General features: G+C 51.9%; 6 protein-coding genes across 6 annotated transcripts; 2 read left to right on the top strand and 4 right to left on the bottom strand.

Moving 5' to 3' along the window:
• Positions 1-108: 108 nt before the first annotated feature.
• JCM6883_006337 (uncharacterized protein) lies at positions 109-2,306 on the bottom strand (the record flags this gene model as incomplete). Its single annotated transcript, XM_076632129.1, has 9 exons — positions 109-183; positions 272-716; positions 787-1,057; positions 1,125-1,371; positions 1,440-1,576; positions 1,650-1,719; positions 1,793-1,901; positions 1,982-2,226; positions 2,298-2,306. 9 exons carry the CDS (start codon positions 2,304-2,306, stop codon positions 109-111), a joined length of 1,608 nt encoding a protein of 535 aa, XP_076487856.1.
• Positions 2,307-2,740: 434 nt separating this feature from the next.
• On the bottom strand, positions 2,741-3,151 carry JCM6883_006336 (uncharacterized protein; the record flags this gene model as incomplete). Its single annotated transcript, XM_076632128.1, has 3 exons — positions 2,741-2,803; positions 2,865-3,032; positions 3,149-3,151. 3 exons carry the CDS (start codon positions 3,149-3,151, stop codon positions 2,741-2,743), a joined length of 234 nt encoding a protein of 77 aa, XP_076487855.1.
• Positions 3,152-3,930: 779 nt separating this feature from the next.
• Positions 3,931-6,653, top strand: SPB4 (ATP-dependent RNA helicase SPB4; the record flags this gene model as incomplete). The annotated part of the gene is made up of 10 exons (XM_076632127.1): positions 3,931-4,010; positions 4,071-4,167; positions 4,233-4,351; positions 4,412-4,765; positions 4,830-5,048; positions 5,114-5,276; positions 5,335-5,647; positions 5,718-5,851; positions 5,914-6,102; positions 6,174-6,653. 10 exons carry the CDS (start codon positions 3,931-3,933, stop codon positions 6,651-6,653), a joined length of 2,148 nt encoding a protein of 715 aa, XP_076487854.1.
• Positions 6,654-6,742: 89 nt separating this feature from the next.
• JCM6883_006334 (uncharacterized protein) lies at positions 6,743-10,870 on the bottom strand (the record flags this gene model as incomplete). The annotated part of the gene is made up of 15 exons (XM_076632126.1): positions 6,743-6,915; positions 6,980-7,165; positions 7,229-7,333; positions 7,404-7,773; positions 7,837-8,030; positions 8,096-8,227; positions 8,296-8,521; positions 8,581-8,699; positions 8,762-8,912; positions 8,982-9,334; positions 9,394-9,542; positions 9,599-10,150; positions 10,208-10,653; positions 10,711-10,751; positions 10,822-10,870. The coding sequence occupies 15 exons, from the start codon at positions 10,868-10,870 to the stop codon at positions 6,743-6,745; spliced, it is 3,246 nt and encodes a 1,081-aa protein (XP_076487853.1).
• Positions 10,871-11,006: 136 nt separating this feature from the next.
• Positions 11,007-15,659, top strand: MDM1 (Mdm1p; the record flags this gene model as incomplete). Its single annotated transcript, XM_076632125.1, has 9 exons — positions 11,007-11,927; positions 11,986-12,008; positions 12,070-12,329; positions 12,391-12,524; positions 12,593-14,539; positions 14,610-15,076; positions 15,144-15,325; positions 15,386-15,474; positions 15,537-15,659. The coding sequence occupies 9 exons, from the start codon at positions 11,007-11,009 to the stop codon at positions 15,657-15,659; spliced, it is 4,146 nt and encodes a 1,381-aa protein (XP_076487852.1).
• Positions 15,660-15,861: 202 nt separating this feature from the next.
• JCM6883_006332 (uncharacterized protein) lies at positions 15,862-20,121 on the bottom strand (the record flags this gene model as incomplete). The annotated part of the gene is made up of 8 exons (XM_076632124.1): positions 15,862-18,531; positions 18,603-18,746; positions 18,812-18,909; positions 18,978-19,239; positions 19,314-19,402; positions 19,475-19,595; positions 19,667-19,812; positions 19,950-20,121. The coding sequence occupies 8 exons, from the start codon at positions 20,119-20,121 to the stop codon at positions 15,862-15,864; spliced, it is 3,702 nt and encodes a 1,233-aa protein (XP_076487851.1).
• Positions 20,122-20,211: the final 90 nt, after the last annotated feature.

Below are 20,211 nucleotides of genomic sequence, written 5' to 3'. Positions count from 1 at the left end.
GGAACTTCATTCGCAGTCTGACGACTGTTCCTTGCTCGCGAAGTAAGACGCCCGTGAGCACTTCCGGTATGAGTTCGTAGTTACAACAAGGATTCATGTGGAGGACAGCTAAGCTGAGAGCGGTCTAGCTCCGCCAATGACCCTTCCTCGAACAAACACAGTTCCGATATTGCGATCGTCTCCCTTTCGAGTTGCCACAAGATGATCGTCAGTTGAGCTAGCGTGAAGAGAAGACGGACGAGTGAGAATTCGAGAGAGGGACTGTACTCACAGCGAACAAGAACTTTTCGAAAACTCTTTCGACAGGTTCATCCGGTTCCATCAACAAACTCGGGTTGAACCCATCTTCCGTCTTCGGGAAGTCATTCTCTACTTCTTCCTCCAACGCCAATAACTCCAAACCCTCTCCTTCTGCCTGCTCGACCGGAGTCTCGACTTTCCTCTGTCCAGTCTGAATGAGTAAAGCATCGAATTCTTTCCCGACTTCGAAAGAACCGATTCGATCCTCCATTCCACATAGTTGGGCACCTCCAAGTGTCGCGAGGTAGAAAAGGGTTTCGAGAGTCAAATGGGATTGGGAGAAGAAGTTCGAAGGACGGGTTTGACCATCGGGAGACTTGATCGACGACGAGGTGGATTGTGGCGAAGGAGCGGTCGAAGTGGAAGAGGCACGATCGGTGAAGATGATGGCTTTCGAAGCTGTAGAGGCGGAACGGCTGCAAGACGAGAGGCCATTGAGGTTAGGTGCCTAAACGCGAAAGGAGAAAGACTTATGGAAAGGCTCACATAGCTGAGAGGATTCCAATCGCAGTTCCACCACTGACATCAGTCCCTAATCCGACTTTGATCCCTCTATCTAGCATATCCGCAACCCTCGCCGTTCCACTTCTGAGGTTGAAGTTGGAATTTGGACAGTGAGAAATTCCGGATTCTCGCCCCTTTATCAGTGTGAGTTCGGATTGTTCGAGGTGAACGCAATGAGCGAGGATTGTGTTGCGTCGAAGTAAGTTGAAGTGATCGTAAACGGCAGTGTACGAGGGAAGCGAGGGATATAAGGCTGAGTAAAGAGAAGAAACGTTAATCTTCCTCTCTTGCTAAGGAATGCTCAAAGCGACGAGGCTTACATTTTGTGAACTCGATCTCAGCAGGGTTCTCAGCGAGATGAGTCTGAAGAGGTAGATCCGGATCTCGATCCATCATTTTCCCCAATCCTTCGAGTACTTCATCCGTGCATGAGATTGCGAATCGCGGCGTCAAGATTGGTTGTACGAGAGACGATAGGTTCTTATTTGTTGCCTCTGGCAGTGGGTTCGAACAGTGTTCCCGGACGAAAGAAACGTAATCTTCAGTATCTGCTAGACTTTTCGCGGCCTATCGATTCAATACGAATAGTCAACTACCCGATCTTCCCGATTGTAAAGGGGAAGGCAGGCGCTGACAGAATCTTCTTGGTAATCTGGCGCACTGTTCCGATCCATGTTGCATTTTCCTACGAGAGCTCGTTGACCTTTGCAATGACAGATTGCTGCGAGTATCCGAGTCGTCATATGCAGTGTACCGTACCAGCAACATGTCGCTGGGAGGTGTCGTTCGAAGCGTCAGCCTTCGGTTCAAACGGAGAAGAGCAAAGTGTCAAAAGGAAAACTGACTAGTTCCGCTGTTGATCACCCTCTGAACTACTCCTTCGTAAGTCTTTCGGGCGTATGCAGGATCCTTGAACTGCACGTCCGTGACCGCACAGTAAGAACACTGTAGCTTACTGCTTACTGAGAGCATAGGAAAACGGACGTACTTTCGCTTCGGCCGGGAAAGTTACGTATTTGAGCCAGTCCAACAGTTCGTACTGCTGTCCGAAAGCAGCATTGATGTGTTGAGGTGCATGCGTATGAGTATCGATCAATCTGTAAGCGGCTCAGCGGAAGAGAGTCAGCTACCGATGAGAGCCGATGCTGCTCAAGCAGACAGACCAGATAAAACTCACCCAGGGATCAAGAACTCCCCTTTTCCCAACACAACCTTCTCCGTGGTGCCCTCCTCGAGAGACCACTCATGTTTGACGATAATCTCTTCAACCTTTTCCTCCTCGATATCTCGCTCGATGAACGCGATTACACCCTGCTCATCTACTCCGATAAGTGCTCGCTGCAGGTATACGATCTCCGTTAGCGATTTGGAGTGGATTGCGGTGCCGTAGAAGACCCTTCGACGGAGTGGGGTAGGTGGTGTCTGTTTCCTCGAGACGCAGAGGACGAATCAGCGAAACGAGCCAGCTCAGGAAGAATCAGGTCTATTCGTACCCGGGTCATTGGGTCGAAGGAAGGGAAGCTGCAGAAGCGATGAGTTGTCCGCCGTGACTTCTTCCGCTCGACTCCGCTGTCAAAAACTCCGTTAAGTTTTGATTGTTCCGCTACAATATTGCTCGAAGCCTGACTCCTGTACGACCACCCAAGCGATATGGTCCGACAAAAGAAGCCTAAGGACCGAGATGAGGTGATGAAGCAAGAGAATGAAAACTTTTTGCAAAAGTGCGAAAAATTTCCTCCATTCGAAGGCGTAGCGAAGCTGGCCCTTTCGGAGCGACGATCACGAAAACAAAAACGTCGTCACCGACAGCGGAAGCAAGGTAATCTCTCGGAGACGTTGCGCTCGATCCAGAGAATTTTGTTGAAAGTTTGCTATTTACTGAGTATTGGTGTACACAACATAGAGATCAAGTAACTACATTAAGATCCACTATGGCTTAGTTTCCCTTCATTCGGGCATCGGGCTCGCCGTTCTTCTTCAGACCGTCGTGCTCAGAGGGCTGAAAAAAGAACGAAATGTCAGGACCCGATTTCGATGAGGGCACAGTGAGATGAGCTAACCTTGTAGACCTCGCCTTCAGATTGACTAACTTCACCTCCTTTCTGGCCTTGCTTCGAGGCTTCCTCGTGGTTGGATCCGAAACCGTGTTCAGACGAGACTCGCTTGTCCTCAGTTCCGTCCTCCTTCTTTCCGTCGTGCTCGGTAGGCTTGTATTTTTCTCCGTCAGACTGGAGATGTCATCGATGAGCCAGTGATGGAAGTAAAGGAGGGAGGAGAGGGGAGGCGGAAGGAGAGGAAGGGGAGGAAGGGGAAAGGAAAGGAAGAGAAGAAAGCTCGGGCTCACCATGTTTGAAGTTGGTTTGTGTAGTGGGTTTTGTGTGTAGGGGAGAGAGTGTGTGAAGTGAAGGAAAGAGAAAGGAAAGCAAGCAAGAAGCGAGCTTTTGTACCCACACCTGGATCGAAACAAGCTACGTCAAAATCGCGATCTCGAGGAATCGCGAGATACGGGAAGACGTTGTTGCGCGCGTCCCCCTTTGCTTTTTGACATCGCCGCGGGCGCGAGATATAAGCGATTCTTAGTCTGACCCCCCACAGCGCGCGAAACAACAAGCGGTCAACGTTTCGAAGTTCCCGTTTCGACTGACGAGCGAGCTTGTTGCGAAGCTGACAATGTCATCGCTACGCTCAATGCGGTGAACGGTTCTCAATGTCAGTCAGAAGACTGTGACATCTGTCCCGAAACGGCTAATCGATTGAAACGCGAGGCGAGGAGGTATAGTCAGTGCGCGAAGCTGAGAATCGAGAAAACGTCTCGAGCTCGATAAATGTCACTTCACCCTTGTGTAAGCTCTCCCGGGCTATCTTTTTCAAGTCATACCGTCCGAAGGTCCGTCAGGTGTTAGCTACAGGACCATGAAGAAACATTGTGAACGACTTTCGAAAACGTTGTGTTTTCGCTGGGGTTTTTCCCGGGCCTTGTGTCAGAAGCCTGTGTTTGCGATACGCTGGTGCATACCGTCAGAGCGGAATGTCTTAAAAAGTATGTCAACGGGGAGTTAAGCGGAGATGAACGACTTCGACGAGATTTTTGAAAACTTTCAGAAGACAGCGTTCTCGTAAACCAAGATGTCGCTCGATCGACTCGCTGCGGCTCCCTCGTATGCTGGAGCATGGTCAAAGATCAATCCTGCCCTCACTCCTTGGGTGTAAGCCTCTTCGCTGCTCCTTCCAGAACCTAACTGATATCTCATCTTTCACTCTCACAGATCCGATGTCATTCGAGACATAGGCTTTGAGCAGATGACACCAGTACAGGCTAGTACTATCCCATTGTTCATGCAGCACAAGGACGTTGTTGTAGAGGTCAGTACCTCGATTTCTTCTCCAAGTTTGATGAAGACTAATGCCTCCTCCGTCGCTATCGCTAGGCTGTTACTGGTTCGGGAAAAACATTGGCATTCGTGATCCCTGTGCTGGAAAAGCTTCTCAGGCGGGACAAACCTCTAGGGAAGCGGGAAATCGGAGCAATCATTATTTCACCTACCAGGTGAGACTCCTTCCCCTCACAGCTTGCCTCCTGGTCGGGCTAACGAGCAATACGAAACAGGGAACTAGCGGTTCAGATCCATTCAGTCTTCAACCAGTTCATTTCAGCTCAACCTACTTCAGAATCAAACCCTTCTGACCCATCTACTTCTGCAACTCCCTCAGCTCCGGCTCGCATCATCAACCCACCTCTTCTTCTCATTGGTGGAAACTCGCTCCAAGCGGACAAGCAAGCCTTCTTCGAGACTGGCGCAGACATCCTGATCGGAACTCCTGGAAGATTGGAAGAGTTCTTGCTCGGAAGCAGTAGTGTCGCGATGGGGAAGAAAGGGAAAGGCGGAGCCAGAAAAGAGAACGGAGTTGGAGTCGGAGATACGAGAGGACTCGAGGTGCTCGTCATGGACGAAGCGGATCGGTGCGCTTCGCTTCCTTCTCTCCTGTCGTCTTTTGACCTTTGGCTGACTCGACTGCTGCAACAGACTCCTCGATCTTGGATTCACGCCGACCCTCACTCGGCTCCTCGATCACTTCCCGAAACAACGCAGAACCGGTCTCTTCTCGGCCACCATGAGTGATGCGCTCTCTCAACTCGTTCGTGTGGGACTTCGGAACCCTGTTCGAGTAGTCGTCAAGGTTGAAGCGAAGAACCTCAAAGGCAAAGAGAAAGCTGAAGAAGGTGATCGCAAGATTCCAACTTTGTGAGTTCCTCTCTTGTCTCCGTTGCCGAGTTTAGCTGACGCTAAACGACGGTCCTCGCTTTCAGACTACAGAACGGCTATGTCGTTTGTTCAGCTTCGGACCGGATGGCCATGTTGATCCGGATCCTCAAGCAAGAAGCGTTCGTCACCGACGGAGACGAAGTCGCGGGAGCTCGCAAGTTCATCGTCTATTTCGCAACGTGTGCATGCGTCGACTACTTCTTCAAGGTAGGCCAAGCAGTCACTAGGCTCGCGACTCCCATGACTGACTCTGCTGTGCTCTCAGGTTCTATCCGCTATCCCCTCCCTCACGAAAGCCGGCTTCTCTCTTCACTCTCTTCACGGCCAACAATCACCTAATCGACGATCTTCAACTTACTCCGCATTTACTTCCCTCCCTGCGACTACACCCGGCATTCTCCTCTGTACCGACGTTGCAGCTCGTGGACTAGATCTCCCCGACGTCGACGTCGTCATTCAAGTTGATCCGCCTGTTGACCCGCGGGTGTTTGGTCATCGTGTTGGACGAACAGCTCGAGCGGGGAGAACCGGAAAGGCTGTCGTATTGCTCAACAAGGGAAGAGAAGAAGGTTATGTCGGTAAGTTTTCACTTCTTCTTTCAAGTCCGTGTGATCCCTTGTTGATCTCCGTCCGTTCGTACCCTTGCAGAGTTCTTGAAGGTCCGCAAGATCCCCTTGCAAGCTATGCGGTATGACTCGTCGACACCGATTGAGGAGGAAGGGAGGACAACTCTCGAAGAGATGCGGAAGGCAATCCTGACAGATCGAGATCTACACGATCGGGTTCGTCTCACTCTCGCATGTTCTCGTCTCATAGCTCTCTCTGACCTCGTCGATGTCAACAGGGTCTCAAAGCTTTCGTTTCGTCGATTCGATCCTACTCGAAACACGAGGCTTCTTACCTCTTCCGATTGCAAGATCTCGACTTGGTCGGTCTAGCTCAATCGTTCGGTCTACTCAAGATGCCAAAGATGCCAGAATTGAAAGGAAAAGAGAAGGAGGTCAAGGAGACATGGACAGACGCCGAGATCGATGTGAGTTGAAAAAACTACTCTACCTCGCGAACGAAACGGGCACTGACCTGTCTCTGTGTTCGAATCGACAGTGGGACGCCTACGCTTATGCTGACAAGACTCGAGAGAAGCAGCGCAAGACTGAACTAGCCGCGTATCGGGAGAAACAAGCCGCTCGAAAGCGAATTGCCGAAACTGCTCCCTCGACAACGGAAGCCGAACTGACCGAGGATGGAGAACCTGCGAAGAAGAAGCCGAAACAAGCCGACAAGAACAAGGCTTGGTCGGCGAAGGAGGATGCGGAAGCACGGAAAGCAGCGAGGAGGGCGAAGAAGTTGGCTCGAGCCAAAGCGAAACAGACAGCTGAATCGCTCGCTCGGGGTGAGGCGATGGATGGAGACGGGGATAGTGAAGAAGATGCAGAGGCCGCGGCTGATTGGAAGGCAGAGTTGGCGCGGCAGAAACAGGAGAAGAAGGAAGAGAAGAAATTGGGAACATGGAAAAAGGACAAGCATGCTGCAGCTCAACCGACTGGAGGGCTTTCAGGTGCTCACTTTGAAGGTCTGGACTAGTCACATTACGAGTCGAAATCTATCCCTCGTTCGCCAATTCATAAGAAAAAACGATAAATTGCTGATAGTGAGCTTAATGAGAGGAGAGTCTATGCCTCTTCTCCACCTTCCTCCTGCTTCATTTTTGCCGCCATTGCATTCGCGACGACCTGATCTCCCCCTTCATTCGCCTTGTTCGCGATGTCGCCCAACTCGGCTTGTTGATTCGCATCGAGACCTCCCACAGCTTGTTGATACAGGCCTGCGTTCGATGTCGATAGAGCTAGAGCGAACGGGAAGGCGAGTGAGCACCGACGGAGAGAGCAGAACAGACAGAGTGTCCTCACAGGAAAGAAGAGAAGAGAATCGTTGGTAACAATCGAATTGATCGAGCGGTGAAGCCCAAAGGATCTCGTCACTCCAAGTCGAGTCACTGTCGAACAAGTCGTTGTCGCGAGCATATCGGTTCGCTTCTGATTTCGCAAGTTCGTCGAGGTAGTCGGTTGTTCGATCTCGGATATCTCCCTCGTCGACTGCACAGACTGAGATTGTCAGCTTCACTCTACAATTGAGCGTGATTCTATCCCGGAACGTACAGTCGACTTCCTCGTCGTCTCCGAGATCGAGATCATCATCTGAATCCATATCATCGTCGTCTTCCTCCTCCTCGTTGTCTCTGTTCTCGTGACTGATATGTCGTTCTGGCAGCGGAACGAGGGGAGTATTAGTCTGAGAGCCTCGATAGTGTGCGTGAGAGACTGGACTACGTACCTCCCAAAGCTCTCGGCAGATCACGGAAGACTTCGAGAGCACCGAGCAACAGTTGATTCGCGTTCGCCGACAAAGGACTTCCAGCTCCAACTCCGTTGAGCCACTCAAAGAGCGAGCAGATCGCGGATAAGATGATCTTCTTGTCGTGCACTCGAGTGAACTTGCCGAGGTTCTTGAACCAGATCGCGAAGAAAGTTTGTGTCCAATCGTGGCGATCCAGGATTGCGAGAGTTAATGCAGGGTTGTACGACATGGCGGTGATGACGAGTTCGACGCAGTGGAGAAGTAGTGATCGAGTGACGGTGAAATCCTCGTCATCTTCTTCTGAGGTGACGAAGAAGAAACTCTTTTCGATGATTGGAGGAATCGCCTGGAACGTAATAGAAAGAACGGATCAGCTTGCGAGAAACGTATAGAGGAAGGGAGGGCATACCTCGTCGATTTGACCTCGAAGACGTAGAAGGAGTGCTTCAGCGAGTTTACAAGCGATAACTCGATCTTCTGCACCGAGTGCTCGGCTCGTCATGACAGTCTCGAAGAGGTCGACGAAGCATTTGCGGTACTCGTCGTTGGTGGCGATGAAGTCTGCTCCGTAGTTGACGCAGTTGTCGATAAAACCGTACATTTCTGCGAGGAGAACGAGGAGAGATGAGCTGCAGCCCTTTATAATAGAGGAGGGAAGGTCTGCGTACCGTGTAGGTGGTCAAGAGTACCATTCTTGAATTGTAGGTAGGTCGCCTCGAAACAAGCCCAGAGAGCGGGAGAGACAGATTGTTGGAAGAAAGAAATCGAATCGAGCACTTCGTAAGTTTCGTCAAAGAGCTCTGCAGACATGGCGAACAGCTCTTCAGCTCAGGCATTAACGAGAGTACGAAAAGAGCCCGGTACTTACCGATGACGCTCTGTCGAATCGTAGCTTCAAGCAGAGGAACAACCATTGTTTCGATTTGAGCGACGAGATCCTTCTTCTCTCGAACTGACGACACGAGCTGTTCGATCGTCTTCAGGACATTCATCATAACCATCGTCTTTTCGTCGTCGTATACGTCGAGACCTCCACTCGGGTCTTTGTCTCGAGCTTCGATCGTTTCTTGGAGCAATCTTCGGTAAGATTCAGCCTGAAGCAGAAAGTATGTGTTAGCAAAAGACCGACAAGTACATGAGCTATGGAGCTTACGAGAGATTGAGACAGCTCGACTGCGAAGGGCACAACCTCTTCTGAGAATTCGGAAACCATTGTTCGAGTCGTATTTGTCAAAGCATCGAGGTCGACCTCGGAAGAGAGTTTCAAGAGTTCTGTTACAGGAAGATGGCATAAGCGACAGGGACCACTGGGAAGGGGTAGTAGAACAGCTCACCTTGAAGGATGCGACCGAGTGAAGGGAGCATCTTCGCTCGAACCTTTTCGTATCGAACAAGTTCTGGTAGTGCGATCGCCGCTTGAATACGAACGGGAAGATCGGTGTCGGTGATACAGTTCATGGCTTGATTGAGGGTATCTTCGAGAGCCTACTCGACACAGGGTGAATTGTTGGCTCAGGAATCGAAACAGTGAACGAAACGGAATCCCGAACTTACCGCTTGCGAAGCCCAGGTCATATCAACACTCTCGTACTTCTCGACAACTTCACAAGCTCGGTATCGAAGTAGACCATGTTCCGATTTGAATTCGGGCACGACTTGCTGAATGAAGAATGATTCAAGCATCGGTGCGAGCTTCTTGCTCTTGACGGCCGTCATCGAGAGAGCACCGAGGATGCGAAGCGCTCCATCTTTTTGTCGAGCGGTGACGGAAGCAGGGTAGGAAGAGGAGATCTTTTGGATGAACTCGAGGAGGGGGAGGAGAGTCGATTTCGCGCGAACTTCGACGAGGGCAGCGAGGAAAGAGAGAGCGGAGGAGGTTGGTGAGGCATACGAGTCGACGATGAAGTCTATGCCGAGAAGGCGATCAGTCGCAGACCACAAGAGAAGGGGGAGGAGGGAAGCTCACCACCGAAATGCTGTCGAGCGAATTCGCTAGGATCTTCAGTGAAACTTTCGATCTCGTCGTCACTGAGGCAGACGAGGGGGAAGATGAAGTGTTCAATAAGGTTGTTGAGATGAGGCTTCAAGAGAGCGAATGTCGTTTTCGGGTTGATGCTGTCAAGGGAGAGAAAGTTAGTCTGTGGTTCACTTCAGTCGAGGGTTTCACTCACCATTCCTCAAAGAAGCACAAGATGTGGTATTTCCCTTTCCGCGGCCACCATTCTCCATGAGCGACCATCTTCTCGACTGCCCCGAGGTATGCTTTGATGATCTCTGGAGCAAATTGACTGACGAATCTCTCGGCGAACGCTCCATACTCCTTGACCATGTTTTTTGGTAGTTGTGTCGGACTTCCATACCGACTGAAGAGTTTGTTGAGAGACCAACACGCCCATTTCTTACTCCGTGCCCAAGGGTGTTTCTCCCGAGCGTCGGGATCTTCAGGAAGAGCGGAAACGGGGAGAGGTCGTTGAACGACGGTGAGGAGAAGAGTACCCCAAGGAATGAGGGAATCTCCAGCTTGATGAGCGGGAGTGAGGGTGTGGACGATGCTGTGTTTGTAGGATTTGAGGATGAGACGGAGGAGAGTACCTTGAACGGTGAAGGAAGCGGGATCGGTAGGAGTAGGAGCGAGGATCTTTTGGGCGATAGGGAGGAGGAGAGGAAGAAGGTGAGTCGTCAATTGAACGAGGTTGTTGCCGGACTCATCGCGGTAAGCGAATCTGCCCATGAAACCGAATCAGGGTCAATTCGGGTTTGGGAATCGAAGCAGAACGTACCGCATTGAACTGAAAACGGCCATCGACGCTCTCAATCCTGCCTCGACCTGACCCTCGTCACCACCGAGCATCACTTTGATCTCGTCGACTAGACCAGGCCAATTCTCCGGGAAATCGCATTCGACGACTTTTCTCAACGCTTCTCCGACTTGCTCCTTCGCCTTTGCTCCCGCTGGGTCACTTGCGAGAGTTGCATAGAGAGGGATAAGGTTCGTCTTGACGCTCTGTCTGTCTGAGGCGGGGATAGCGACGAAAGTTGAACTTTTCTGAGCGGTTGCGATAGCGGCAGGAGACGCGTTCGACGAAGGGTTCAGAGGGTCCTTCCAGCTCGAAACGAGTCGATTCTTGAGGTAGATCGCGGCGGCGAGCCGGACGACTTCGGAGAAGGAAGAGGAGGGAGAGATGAGTTGAAGCAGAGTCGGGAGTAATCCTTCGAGGGGTTCGAGCTGTTTCCAGACGCGGTCAGTTATGAGGTACTGCGCTCTCTTAACGTGTTTGCTTACCTTCTTCAGCTCCAACTCTGCTGAGATACGGACATTCGGATCTGAAGTTGAAAGTTTCTCGACACAGATGAGCGACTTGACGCGCTCAGAGAGCAACGAGGATGAACTCACCTGGGTTAAAAGAGGCGTTGAAAACCTCGTACAGTCGATTCGCGTCCATACGTGTAGAGGTCGAGAGATGGAACTGATCAAAAGTGCAACTCGCCTGGTTCTCTCAACTTGGCTCTTTCTCCACCACATCGACACCTATGCTGGGCTCTCAGCCCTCTCGATAAGCATCAACCCGATTCAGCAAGATGTCAGCGGCGAACAAGCATCAAACCTCGTGGTGGATCGTCGTCCTCTCCGTTCTCCTCATCTCCTCGACTTTGACCTCATCTCTCGCCTACTACATCTTCGTCTTACCCCTCTTAGCTATATCAGTAATCATCGCAGTACCTGGGGGCACTCTCTGGCTCACATGGAGGAACGAAGGGAAACTTTTGGTCGAAAGTGGGGGAACGAGCGGGAAGGAAGGAAGGTTTAGAGGATCAGGATCAGCGAGGAGGAGAACGGCTCCACCGTTATATTTCACATCTCCAGCGGCATGGGCCATGACACAGACGAAAGCTTCGTGGGAATCTTCAACGACGGATCGACCTACTCTCTTCCCCGACGCTCCTCCTTTCCTCGCCGCAGCTATTCAAGATCTCCTCTCCTTCATCACAAGAGATTTCATCGTCAAATGGTACTCATCCATGTCCGACTCGCCCGTCTTTCCGAACGCCGTCGAACAAACGATTTCAGAAACTCTCGTTTCAGTCGCAAATCGAGTCTCCGAAGTCGACTGGTCCGACGTTCTCGTCGGTCGAATCTTACCCCTCCTTACCTCTCATCTCGACACCTTTCCAGCCGCAGAACAAGCACTTCGTCGACAAGACCTCCTCCCCGAATCAGACGAACTCGACCTCTTTCTCGCTTCTCGATACTCTGCCGAACTCAAATCTGGGAAATTACATCAAGCGGTCGACGTCGCGAGTCCGAACTCTCGACCGGCGGAAGAAGCATGGTTGAGATCATTGTTCGGGAAAATCTTGCCGCTCATTCTACCAGAGAGGGAGATGGAAAGTCCTGCGGTAGCGATCATGGTCAGAGAGATCGTCGCTTGCGCTGTCATGTTACCGGTGTTCGATATGCTGGGAGATCCAGATTTTTGGAACCGGATCATCGACGACAAGGTGAGCTTTTCATCCCTTTCTTGAGGAGAAATTTCCTCCTGACTCTCTTCCATCGCAGGCTGGAAACGCCATCCGAGATCAGTAGGTCGCTTTCATAGTGTCTTGCGGTGATCGACTATCAACTGACTCGTTGTGTCCCCAGGAAAATGGTCAATCAATTCAGGGAAGCTTTGGACAAGCAAGCTCCATCGATTCCTTCGCCGACTTCCCGCGTTTCATCGGGATCGAATCTACCGAGCCAAGACACCGGACTTCGAAGAACGGAAACGATCTCGGTCAGGACTGGACAGAGACAATTCGATGCGTGGTTGAAAGGAATCGGCAAGACGAAGAATCTCGCAGATGCGAAACGGCTTAGAAGCGATCTGACGGGACAGATCCGGAAAGCGAAAGGGATGACTGGTGCGTCGAGATTCTGCGCATCAGTACACGTCATACTGATTCGCACATCACATCAACGCAGAGGGAAGAACACCCGAGGAAATCGTCGAGGGAGTCAAAATCGCGCAATGGAACGATTACATTGATCGACTGCAGACCGCGAAGCGCAAGATTGATCAGCGAATAGAAGAGCTCGGTGGGACTAGCGGCGAGACCGTGAGTTACCTCATCTCGAGCGATTCTTGTCGCGCTCAAAAACTGATGGCTAGAGCTTGACATGACAGAGACGAGCTCAAGCTGCGACGATATACGACTCGAAACTTACGTCAGTCTTTCGACTTCGTGACATCCTACGCGATCCGACCTCGCTGTCCTACTTCATGGAATTCGAGGAGCGACGGAAATCATCTGAGAGAGTCCAATTTTGGCTCTTGGTCGAAGGTTTGAAGGATCCTCTCGAAGAGCAAGTGGATGAGACGATTCTCGGGTCCAGAACGGCAGTCCCACTCCTGTCGACCGACGCTATCGACGACCTCCGCCTGATCTGGGAATCGTACCTCAGTCGAGATCCCTTCAAATCCTCGTCCTCCCATCTCAACACGATTCGGTCTTTCGTCGAACAAATCGTCCCGGACTCTTTCCCGCTACAAGAGCTGAGACGGGTCCGATACGCCATCTTTGCGATTCAGACCGAAGTCCTCGAGACGATGGAGGAGGAGGAATTCCCTTCGTTCGTTGCTTCAGACCTCTACTTCAAAGCGATTGCCAACCTTCAACTACCCTCGGCCTCAGAGTCCCCCCTTACTGTCACTCCGAGCGAAGCACTGCCTTCTACACTTAGTCATGGTCGCCGTCGATCCCTCTCAAACCCCATCCGAACTTCTCGACAATCTTCGATCCCGCTACCAACCGAATCTCGTCAAGCTCGTACACCTTCTCCTGCTCCACACATTCAACTCGCCCCAACAAAAGCTCTTAGCTCCATTCGAACAGAGACTCTCCCGCCTCAAGTCACGTTCAAAGATCCCTTTGATTCTCCGAAAGTGAGGAGGACGGGATCTGAAAACGGACACGATCTCCACACCTCTCGCAAAACCTCATCTGGATCTCTCGATACTCAGAACTCGACTTCTTCGGGGGCGATCTCGCGAAAAGGAGGCGCGGTCGGTCTCTCCGACTCTCTCGAGTTTCTCATGACTTCTCCGACGCCAGAAACACAGGAGCGATCTCCTTTGTTCGACGAAGTACTGCCTGAACAATCGGCGGAACCAGATGACTCGGGCGAGCCCTCTCCGAATTCCGAGGACGACTACATTCGAGTCGAAACGATCGAAGCGATTCAAGACGCACTCAACTCGATTCTCGAAACGAACGCCAAGACTCCTACTCTACCGCAGCGCCAGTTGTCTTCGAATGGCTCGCCGCAAGAACAGAAATCTTTGACCGGCAAGACTCGACGAACCCTCCCTCCTCCCCGACATCCCAGCCTCTCCTCGTTTCCTGCTTCAAACCCTTCCACATCGCATTCCTCTCCTACCTCGACAAGTCTCTCTTCTCCCGTCCGTCCGCCTCCGAACCGCACCGTTTCGAGTAGCAGTGCTCCTCTCTCGACCCGAAGACAAAAGGCCGTCTTTGAAGATGCCGAATCGCTAGACGACCTCGAACTCGATCAAGGTGAAGCCGACTTCGATCCACAGTCAATCAAACTCGCCGCTCCTGGAGATCTCAACCTCCCTGCCGAAATCAGGCGACTAGCGGCGTCCCTGGAAAAGCTCAAGAACCAAGAATCGGTCGTCGGCGCCCTCATTCGCAAGGCCGAGCTTACGGGCAACGCATCTGAGCTCAAGCTCCTCGTCAAATCTCAAGACAGTCTCAGGAGGGAGATTCGAGCTGCGACGTTTCAGAAAGATCAGTACGAGAATCAAGAAGCCGAGAACAAGCTCACTCCGACCGGTACCCGAGTCATCATTCCAGGAACGACAGTCGGTCAAGCCGAGGGCCAGAACTTTCAACTCTATCTCGTCGAAGTTCATCAAGTCAACGGAGATGGTTCGTTCAGATCTGGGTGGATCGTGACTCGGCGTTACAGCGAATTTGCGTCTCTCTACTCGAAGCTTAAGGACAAGTTCGTTCCTGCTCGATACCTCGACTTCCCGAGCAAGCGAATCGTCACCTCGTACAGCAAGGAGTTTATCGAACAACGAAGAATCGGCCTCGAACGTTACTTGCAAGTGAGTATCTATCCCCTCTCACCTTTCCTCTCTCTATGCCATCTGACCCGCCGTTCTTGTCACACTCCAGGCGCTCATCAAGATTCCAGTCATCTGCAGAAGTCAAGAGTTACGAGCGTTTCTCTCGCAGCAAACAATCTCACTTCCGAAATCCGACCCTTCTCCGCGGATCCCGGCTGGACTAAACATCAACCTCAACCACGGCTTCATAAGAACGTTCTACCGCTCAGTCACTTCAGGAATCGACGACGTTCTCGGCACTTCGACAACTTCGATGATGGACACGATTGTCGAACGTCTCTCTCAACAAGCCGCGGTCGGAGTGATTCAAGCCGAAGATCTCGTGGAACAGACAATGTCGGATACTTACAACGCCGTCTCGAACTCGCGAATCGGAGAAGAGGGCTTGACTTACTTCACTGCTCCGATTTGCGACTTGTTCGTCACCGTTTTCGAATTGAGGGAGAAGAACAATTGGCTACGGAGACAAGCGATCCTCATCGTCCTACAGCAAGTACTCGGAGGCGCGATTGAACGGTGAGCCACACACTCTATATCGCTACGAATCGCCTTGCTGATTTGCCTCCTCTGTTTTCGATCACAGGAAATTCCGCGACAGCGTGAAGATGCTCCTTGCGCCGACTCAACTCGTAGGGTACATCGCTTCATTGAAGGCTGGTCTCTGGCCCGACGGTCAACTGAAGCCTAAGACGCCGCCTCGAACTGCCGAAGAAAAGTTAGCGACGAAAGAATCGGCAAATCGAAAACTCTCCGCTTTGATGCCAGGTTAGGTCTCTCGTTCTCTTTCCTGCGTCCATGCATCGGTGTTGACTTGGTGTGTTGCAGATGTTGCTGCGAATCTGATCGGTCGTCACAACGCCCGAAACGGAGCTCGAACTCTTTTCGCCATTTTGCAGAACAAACGACTTCTCAAGGTGAGTCTTTCCGTCTCCTACCATCACTCGTAGCCTATACTGATGCCAGCCTCGGGCATCAGCATCTGATCTTCTCTATCGTCGACGAAGTGGTCGCCGTGGTCTTCCCCGAAATCACCCCACGATCTTCTTCTGCCACTCCCTCTTCTACCTTGGCCACTCCTAGACCGTTATTCGTATCCTGATACCCTTCAGTTATGCTCGCTATTCAGTCGTATCATATCCAGCTTTGCAGTTCTCCATACCCTTTTCCGTTATCTTGCAACCATTTCTTTCGCAAACTCGACAATATACACTCTCTCGTTATCTCGTCGCGCGGAGAGAGACGCGATGCGCGAAGGTAGTGAACAAGAGATGCTATATATCTTCCTAACCGAAATGCTACAATCAGATCTGAGCCCAGCTCTTACGCTTGTTGCCCGCTCCCGGTCCTCTTTCCGACTCATCCTTCTGCTTCGCCATACTCTCCCACCGACTCTTCATGTTTCTCACTCCCGCGAACTTCTCTTCCTCCTCTTCTTTCTGAGCTTGTCCCGTACTGACGCTCGTCGCATTCGAATTCGAAGGAAGAGAGGAGGCAGTCGAGGAAAGGCCGACCATCGAGTATCGAGATCGTGGCATCGGCGGGGAAGTCGTAGGAGGAATAGGTTTGAACGGCGCTCGAACGGCGGGTTGAGTTGGTGTCGAAGGTTTAGGAGAAGTGATAGGAGCGCTCGATGGAGCTTGCTGAGGATTCGGGAATCGACCATTGACCGGTTCAGGCGAAGTCACCTTTGGCGAGAAGTTGGAGCTGATTGACGTTCCACTGTTCGTTCTCGGAGGGAGAGGTCGAGGATTAACCGTGTCTCGTCCTAAACTTACATTGCTTCCCGTCGAATCTTTTCGAAGTCCAACTGGTTTCGATCCGACAGGTGGAGGTCCACCTGTGAGAGTTGTACCGAGTCCTTCGTAGCGTGAGACAAGAGAGTTGATTGCTGCGGGCTTTCGTGGTTTCGGCGCGACGAGAGGGGGAGGTTGCGTCGAAGCAGGTCGAGTTGGAACGAAGCCCGTTGTTGGCGTTGTGGAAGAAGAGACGAGTGGAGCGGCAAGAGGAGGGAATGTCGAAGCGAGAGGAGGAAGTGTCGATGCCGGAGCGTTCGAGAGGGGAGGAAGTGTTGAAGGAGGTCCCGATGAGGGAGGGAAATCGTCTTCGTCTTGCTCGTCGAGGATCAATTGAGTGTTGTTTCCGCTCGGAGCAAATCTATGGATTGAGGCGAGTGCTGGACCAAGATCGATGTCTCCTCCTCCCTCGCTGCTCGAAACGCTCGACATGGTCGTTGTTCGCGAAGGTTTCGATAGAGTCGCCGGGAGAGATTCGCTCGAGCCGTTCTGACCGTTAGAGGGATCCGGCGAATCGGCGAGAGAGAGTCGAGTCGTCGCAGAAGACAGAGAGGGCTGGGAGGACAGTCTTGCGCCGAATGACGGTCGAGACGGAAGGGAAGTCGCCTTGTGGTGAATTGGACGAGGAGCGAAATCTTCATCGTCGTCGGAGAAGGATGGCTTCTCGATCTTCGGAGGCGGAATTGGGGTTGGCGCTTCCTCGTCGCTCGAGTCCTGTTCATCTCCGTCTCTTTCCACGACTTCCTCGAACTCGTTTCCTCCCTTCATCGATTCTTGCTTCGGTGTCTCAGCTCCATCAATAGCAGGGAACCGTTCGTCGATATCCTTGTTGTCCTCCTCCGTCTTTGATCCTTGCGTTCCTTCCGATCCCTTGCTCTCTTCTACCTTTTCTCCCTCAACCTTTCCATTCAATCCAAACGTCGACTTCCTCACCGGTCTGAACTTTTCCCTCTCCTTCTCTTCGCCTCGTACCGGTGGTGGTGTAGACGAAAGGAACGACATTCTCTTCTGCGCGACGCTGTTTTCGAAAGCCGGTTTCGGCGGAAGTGCAGGAGATTTCGGTTGTTGAGTCTGCGGCACAGGTGATTTCGGTAGAGGGACGGTACCGGGGGCGAACGAGTCGAGAGCGTGATCCCCGTCGTCTGCGAGAAGATCGAGAACTGGAGGTTTCGAATTCGATTCTTTCGCATTCGGCGATGGGGATGAGAGGTCGAATTCGGGGATGCTCGATTGTCGTAATCCAGATCTACCGTTCGATGGGGCAGTCGAAGGTTGAGAGGCGGAAGTGCTCGAGGAGGAGGTTGAGCCATTCTTCCAACTCGCGAGTAGATGAGGGCTAGTCTGAGAAGCTCGCTCGACAAGGAGGGGTCGACCGGATGAGCTACTATTCGGGATCGTCTCGACAGGGACCGAAGGAGGAGGTGCAGAAGAAAGCGTTGGGAGAGGAGCAGGAGAAGCGTCGCGAGGTCGACGAGGAAGAGGGGGTCCTTCTCCGGTGAGGTCGAGCCCAATCGGTTTAGGTGAGGCAGCAGAGGGTTGCGGAGAGGGAGTTGGTAGCGGAGACCTTGGCTGTGTTGTCGACGTGCTTGTTGGCGTAGGACCGAAAGGAGCGAGATCGTCATCTAAAAGAGCTGGGAAAGTCGATTCGAATCGTTTCCTCTCGTCATCCTCATCCTTCTCCTTCTGTGCTTTCGCCTTGTCCTCGAATGAAGCGGTGTCCGGTTTGGGACTGACGAGATCCCTAAACATCCCCATGTTACTAGGCATCTCAACTTCGGTCGCGAGCGGAATCTCAGGAGATTTCGATTCTTTCGAGGCGGGTCCGGGGTTGAAGCTGTCGCCGAATCCTCCATTTGTAGAAGAAGACGAAGGTGCTGGTTCAGGCGGGGAGAAGGCCGTCCATCCATCCTTGCTTCCTCCCCCGTTGTTGCCGACATTCTTGCCAGGTCGTCCTCGTCGCATCGGGGATACTTGAGAAGCGAGACCTTGCATTCCCGACAGCTGAGTGAGGGGCGATGATGAAGCCGCTGAGCCTTGCTGCGACAGAATGTTGGCGGTAGGAGGAACGACCGCGGGAACTTGAGGTTGAGCTGACGGTGATCGAGACATGGTTGCTGGAGTCGATGCCGATCCTCGAGGTCGTAGTCCGCCGTTCGAGGTCGACTGCATGGCGTATTTCTACTCGGAAAACCACAAGGTTAGGTCAGTCGGAACGTCGAATTGAGAGTAGAGCAAAAGTGAAAACTCACGTTCTCGATACGAACCGCTACTCCTCGTAGTCTGCAGGTCATCTCGTGAACCTGATAGATGTTCGGTCGGTTCTCGGGCCGTTCTTGCAGCATGGACGAGATGAGGGATCGAATTTGAGGAGAGTAAGCGGGATAAGGTAGGAACTGGATCAGGGTAGGCGTTCATCAGCTTCTAGGTCTCTCGTTCAGGAGACGAAGTGGTCGCTCACCTTGTATTGAGCGTTGAGAATAGCTAAAGGTCCGTTCTCTTCGAAAGGAGTTGTATAATAGCAAAGTTTGTAAAGCAAGACGCCGAGTGCCCAAATATCTGTGCTTACCTCAAGGATCTATATCAGTCTCTGTCGTGAGACAGACAAGGTCCCGATTCGTGCTCACCGATCTTCTCATCGTAACCTTTTCTTCCCCAAACATCGACCAATTCCGGAGCCCGATATTGCAACGTAGTCGTCTTATTGATCTCCAATTCAATCTTCTGAATCCCTTCGACAGCCATAGGTACTTTCTCCCTCGGAAGCGGTTTCGTTGTTGATCCGAAATCGCATAGTTTATAGGTTTGAGGAGGAGTGAGGAGGATGTTTTCGACTTTGAGATCTCGATGGATCAGGGGAGGGTTTTGGTAGTGCATATGTGCGACCGCCTGTACAAAGTGACGACTCGATTGTGAGTCAAGGTGCACCAGGGAGGAGACGAAGCGAACGAATGAAAACGTACCTCGACGGTATCTGCAAAGATTTTCAAGATCTCGCTCTCTGTCATTCGGTTCTGTAGCCGAGTGTTCATCATGTCGATGATTCCTCCTCCTGGGAGCAGGAATTCATGTGAGCTCAGACTGAGGGCAAACGAAAACGCAGCTCAAATGAAATCCTACTCACCGGCACACCACTCCATCAAGATGTAGATCTCGTATCCTTTCGATCCATCGACACCTCCAGGTAGATCCGCTACTGACGCTTCAATCATGTTAACGATTTTCGGATGATTCTTGAGTTGACGCTGAGTTTTGTGAAACAAAAATCGAATCAACTGGCCAGCTCTCACGCTCAAAACGACTGAGGTAGACATACCATGACCTCTACTTCCTTCCCTACTTCGTGTACACCTCGTTTATCCGGCACTGCCATTCGCTTGAGTACATGTTTCGTCGATGCTCGAGGTGATCCGATTGGAAGCGGAATCGCCGAAGTTGCGAGGTACACATGAGCGAATCCACCTAATCACCCATTGTAGGATCACATGGAGTACAGGATGGAGCGCAAGGAGGAGAGAGAGCCAAGAAAGTTCAGTTCATCGTCATCCGAAAGAGGGGAGGGAAGAACAACATCACAAGTCGAGAGACGATAGGCTCACCTTCACTCAGGAAACGATCTACCACTACTTGGTAATCTCCTACGTTGACTATCGTACCAGGAGGGAGTGTTCCAGGTGGAATTGAAGGAATCGGCTGTGCTGCTTGAGGAGCCGAAGCGGCAGAGTTCGAATAGGCTTGCGGGGGCGCTGGATAAGGTCGAGAGTAAGCCATCTCGCCGTAGTGAGAATCGCCGGCGGAGAAGGCGAAGGTGGAGGAGCACAAGCCGACTCGCGGAATTCGTTGGCTTTGTTTTCTCCACTA

The sequence above is a fragment of the Sporobolomyces salmoneus genome, assembly GCF_050403485.1.
Source record: "Sporobolomyces salmoneus JCM6883 DNA, S_salmoneus_JCM6883_v1_ctg23, whole genome shotgun sequence".
Classification (NCBI taxonomy): Eukaryota; Fungi; Basidiomycota; class Microbotryomycetes; order Sporidiobolales; family Sporidiobolaceae; genus Sporobolomyces; species Sporobolomyces salmoneus.
The sequence above is the reverse complement of the archived record's forward strand: the minus strand, read 5'-3'. Positions and strand labels throughout refer to the sequence as shown.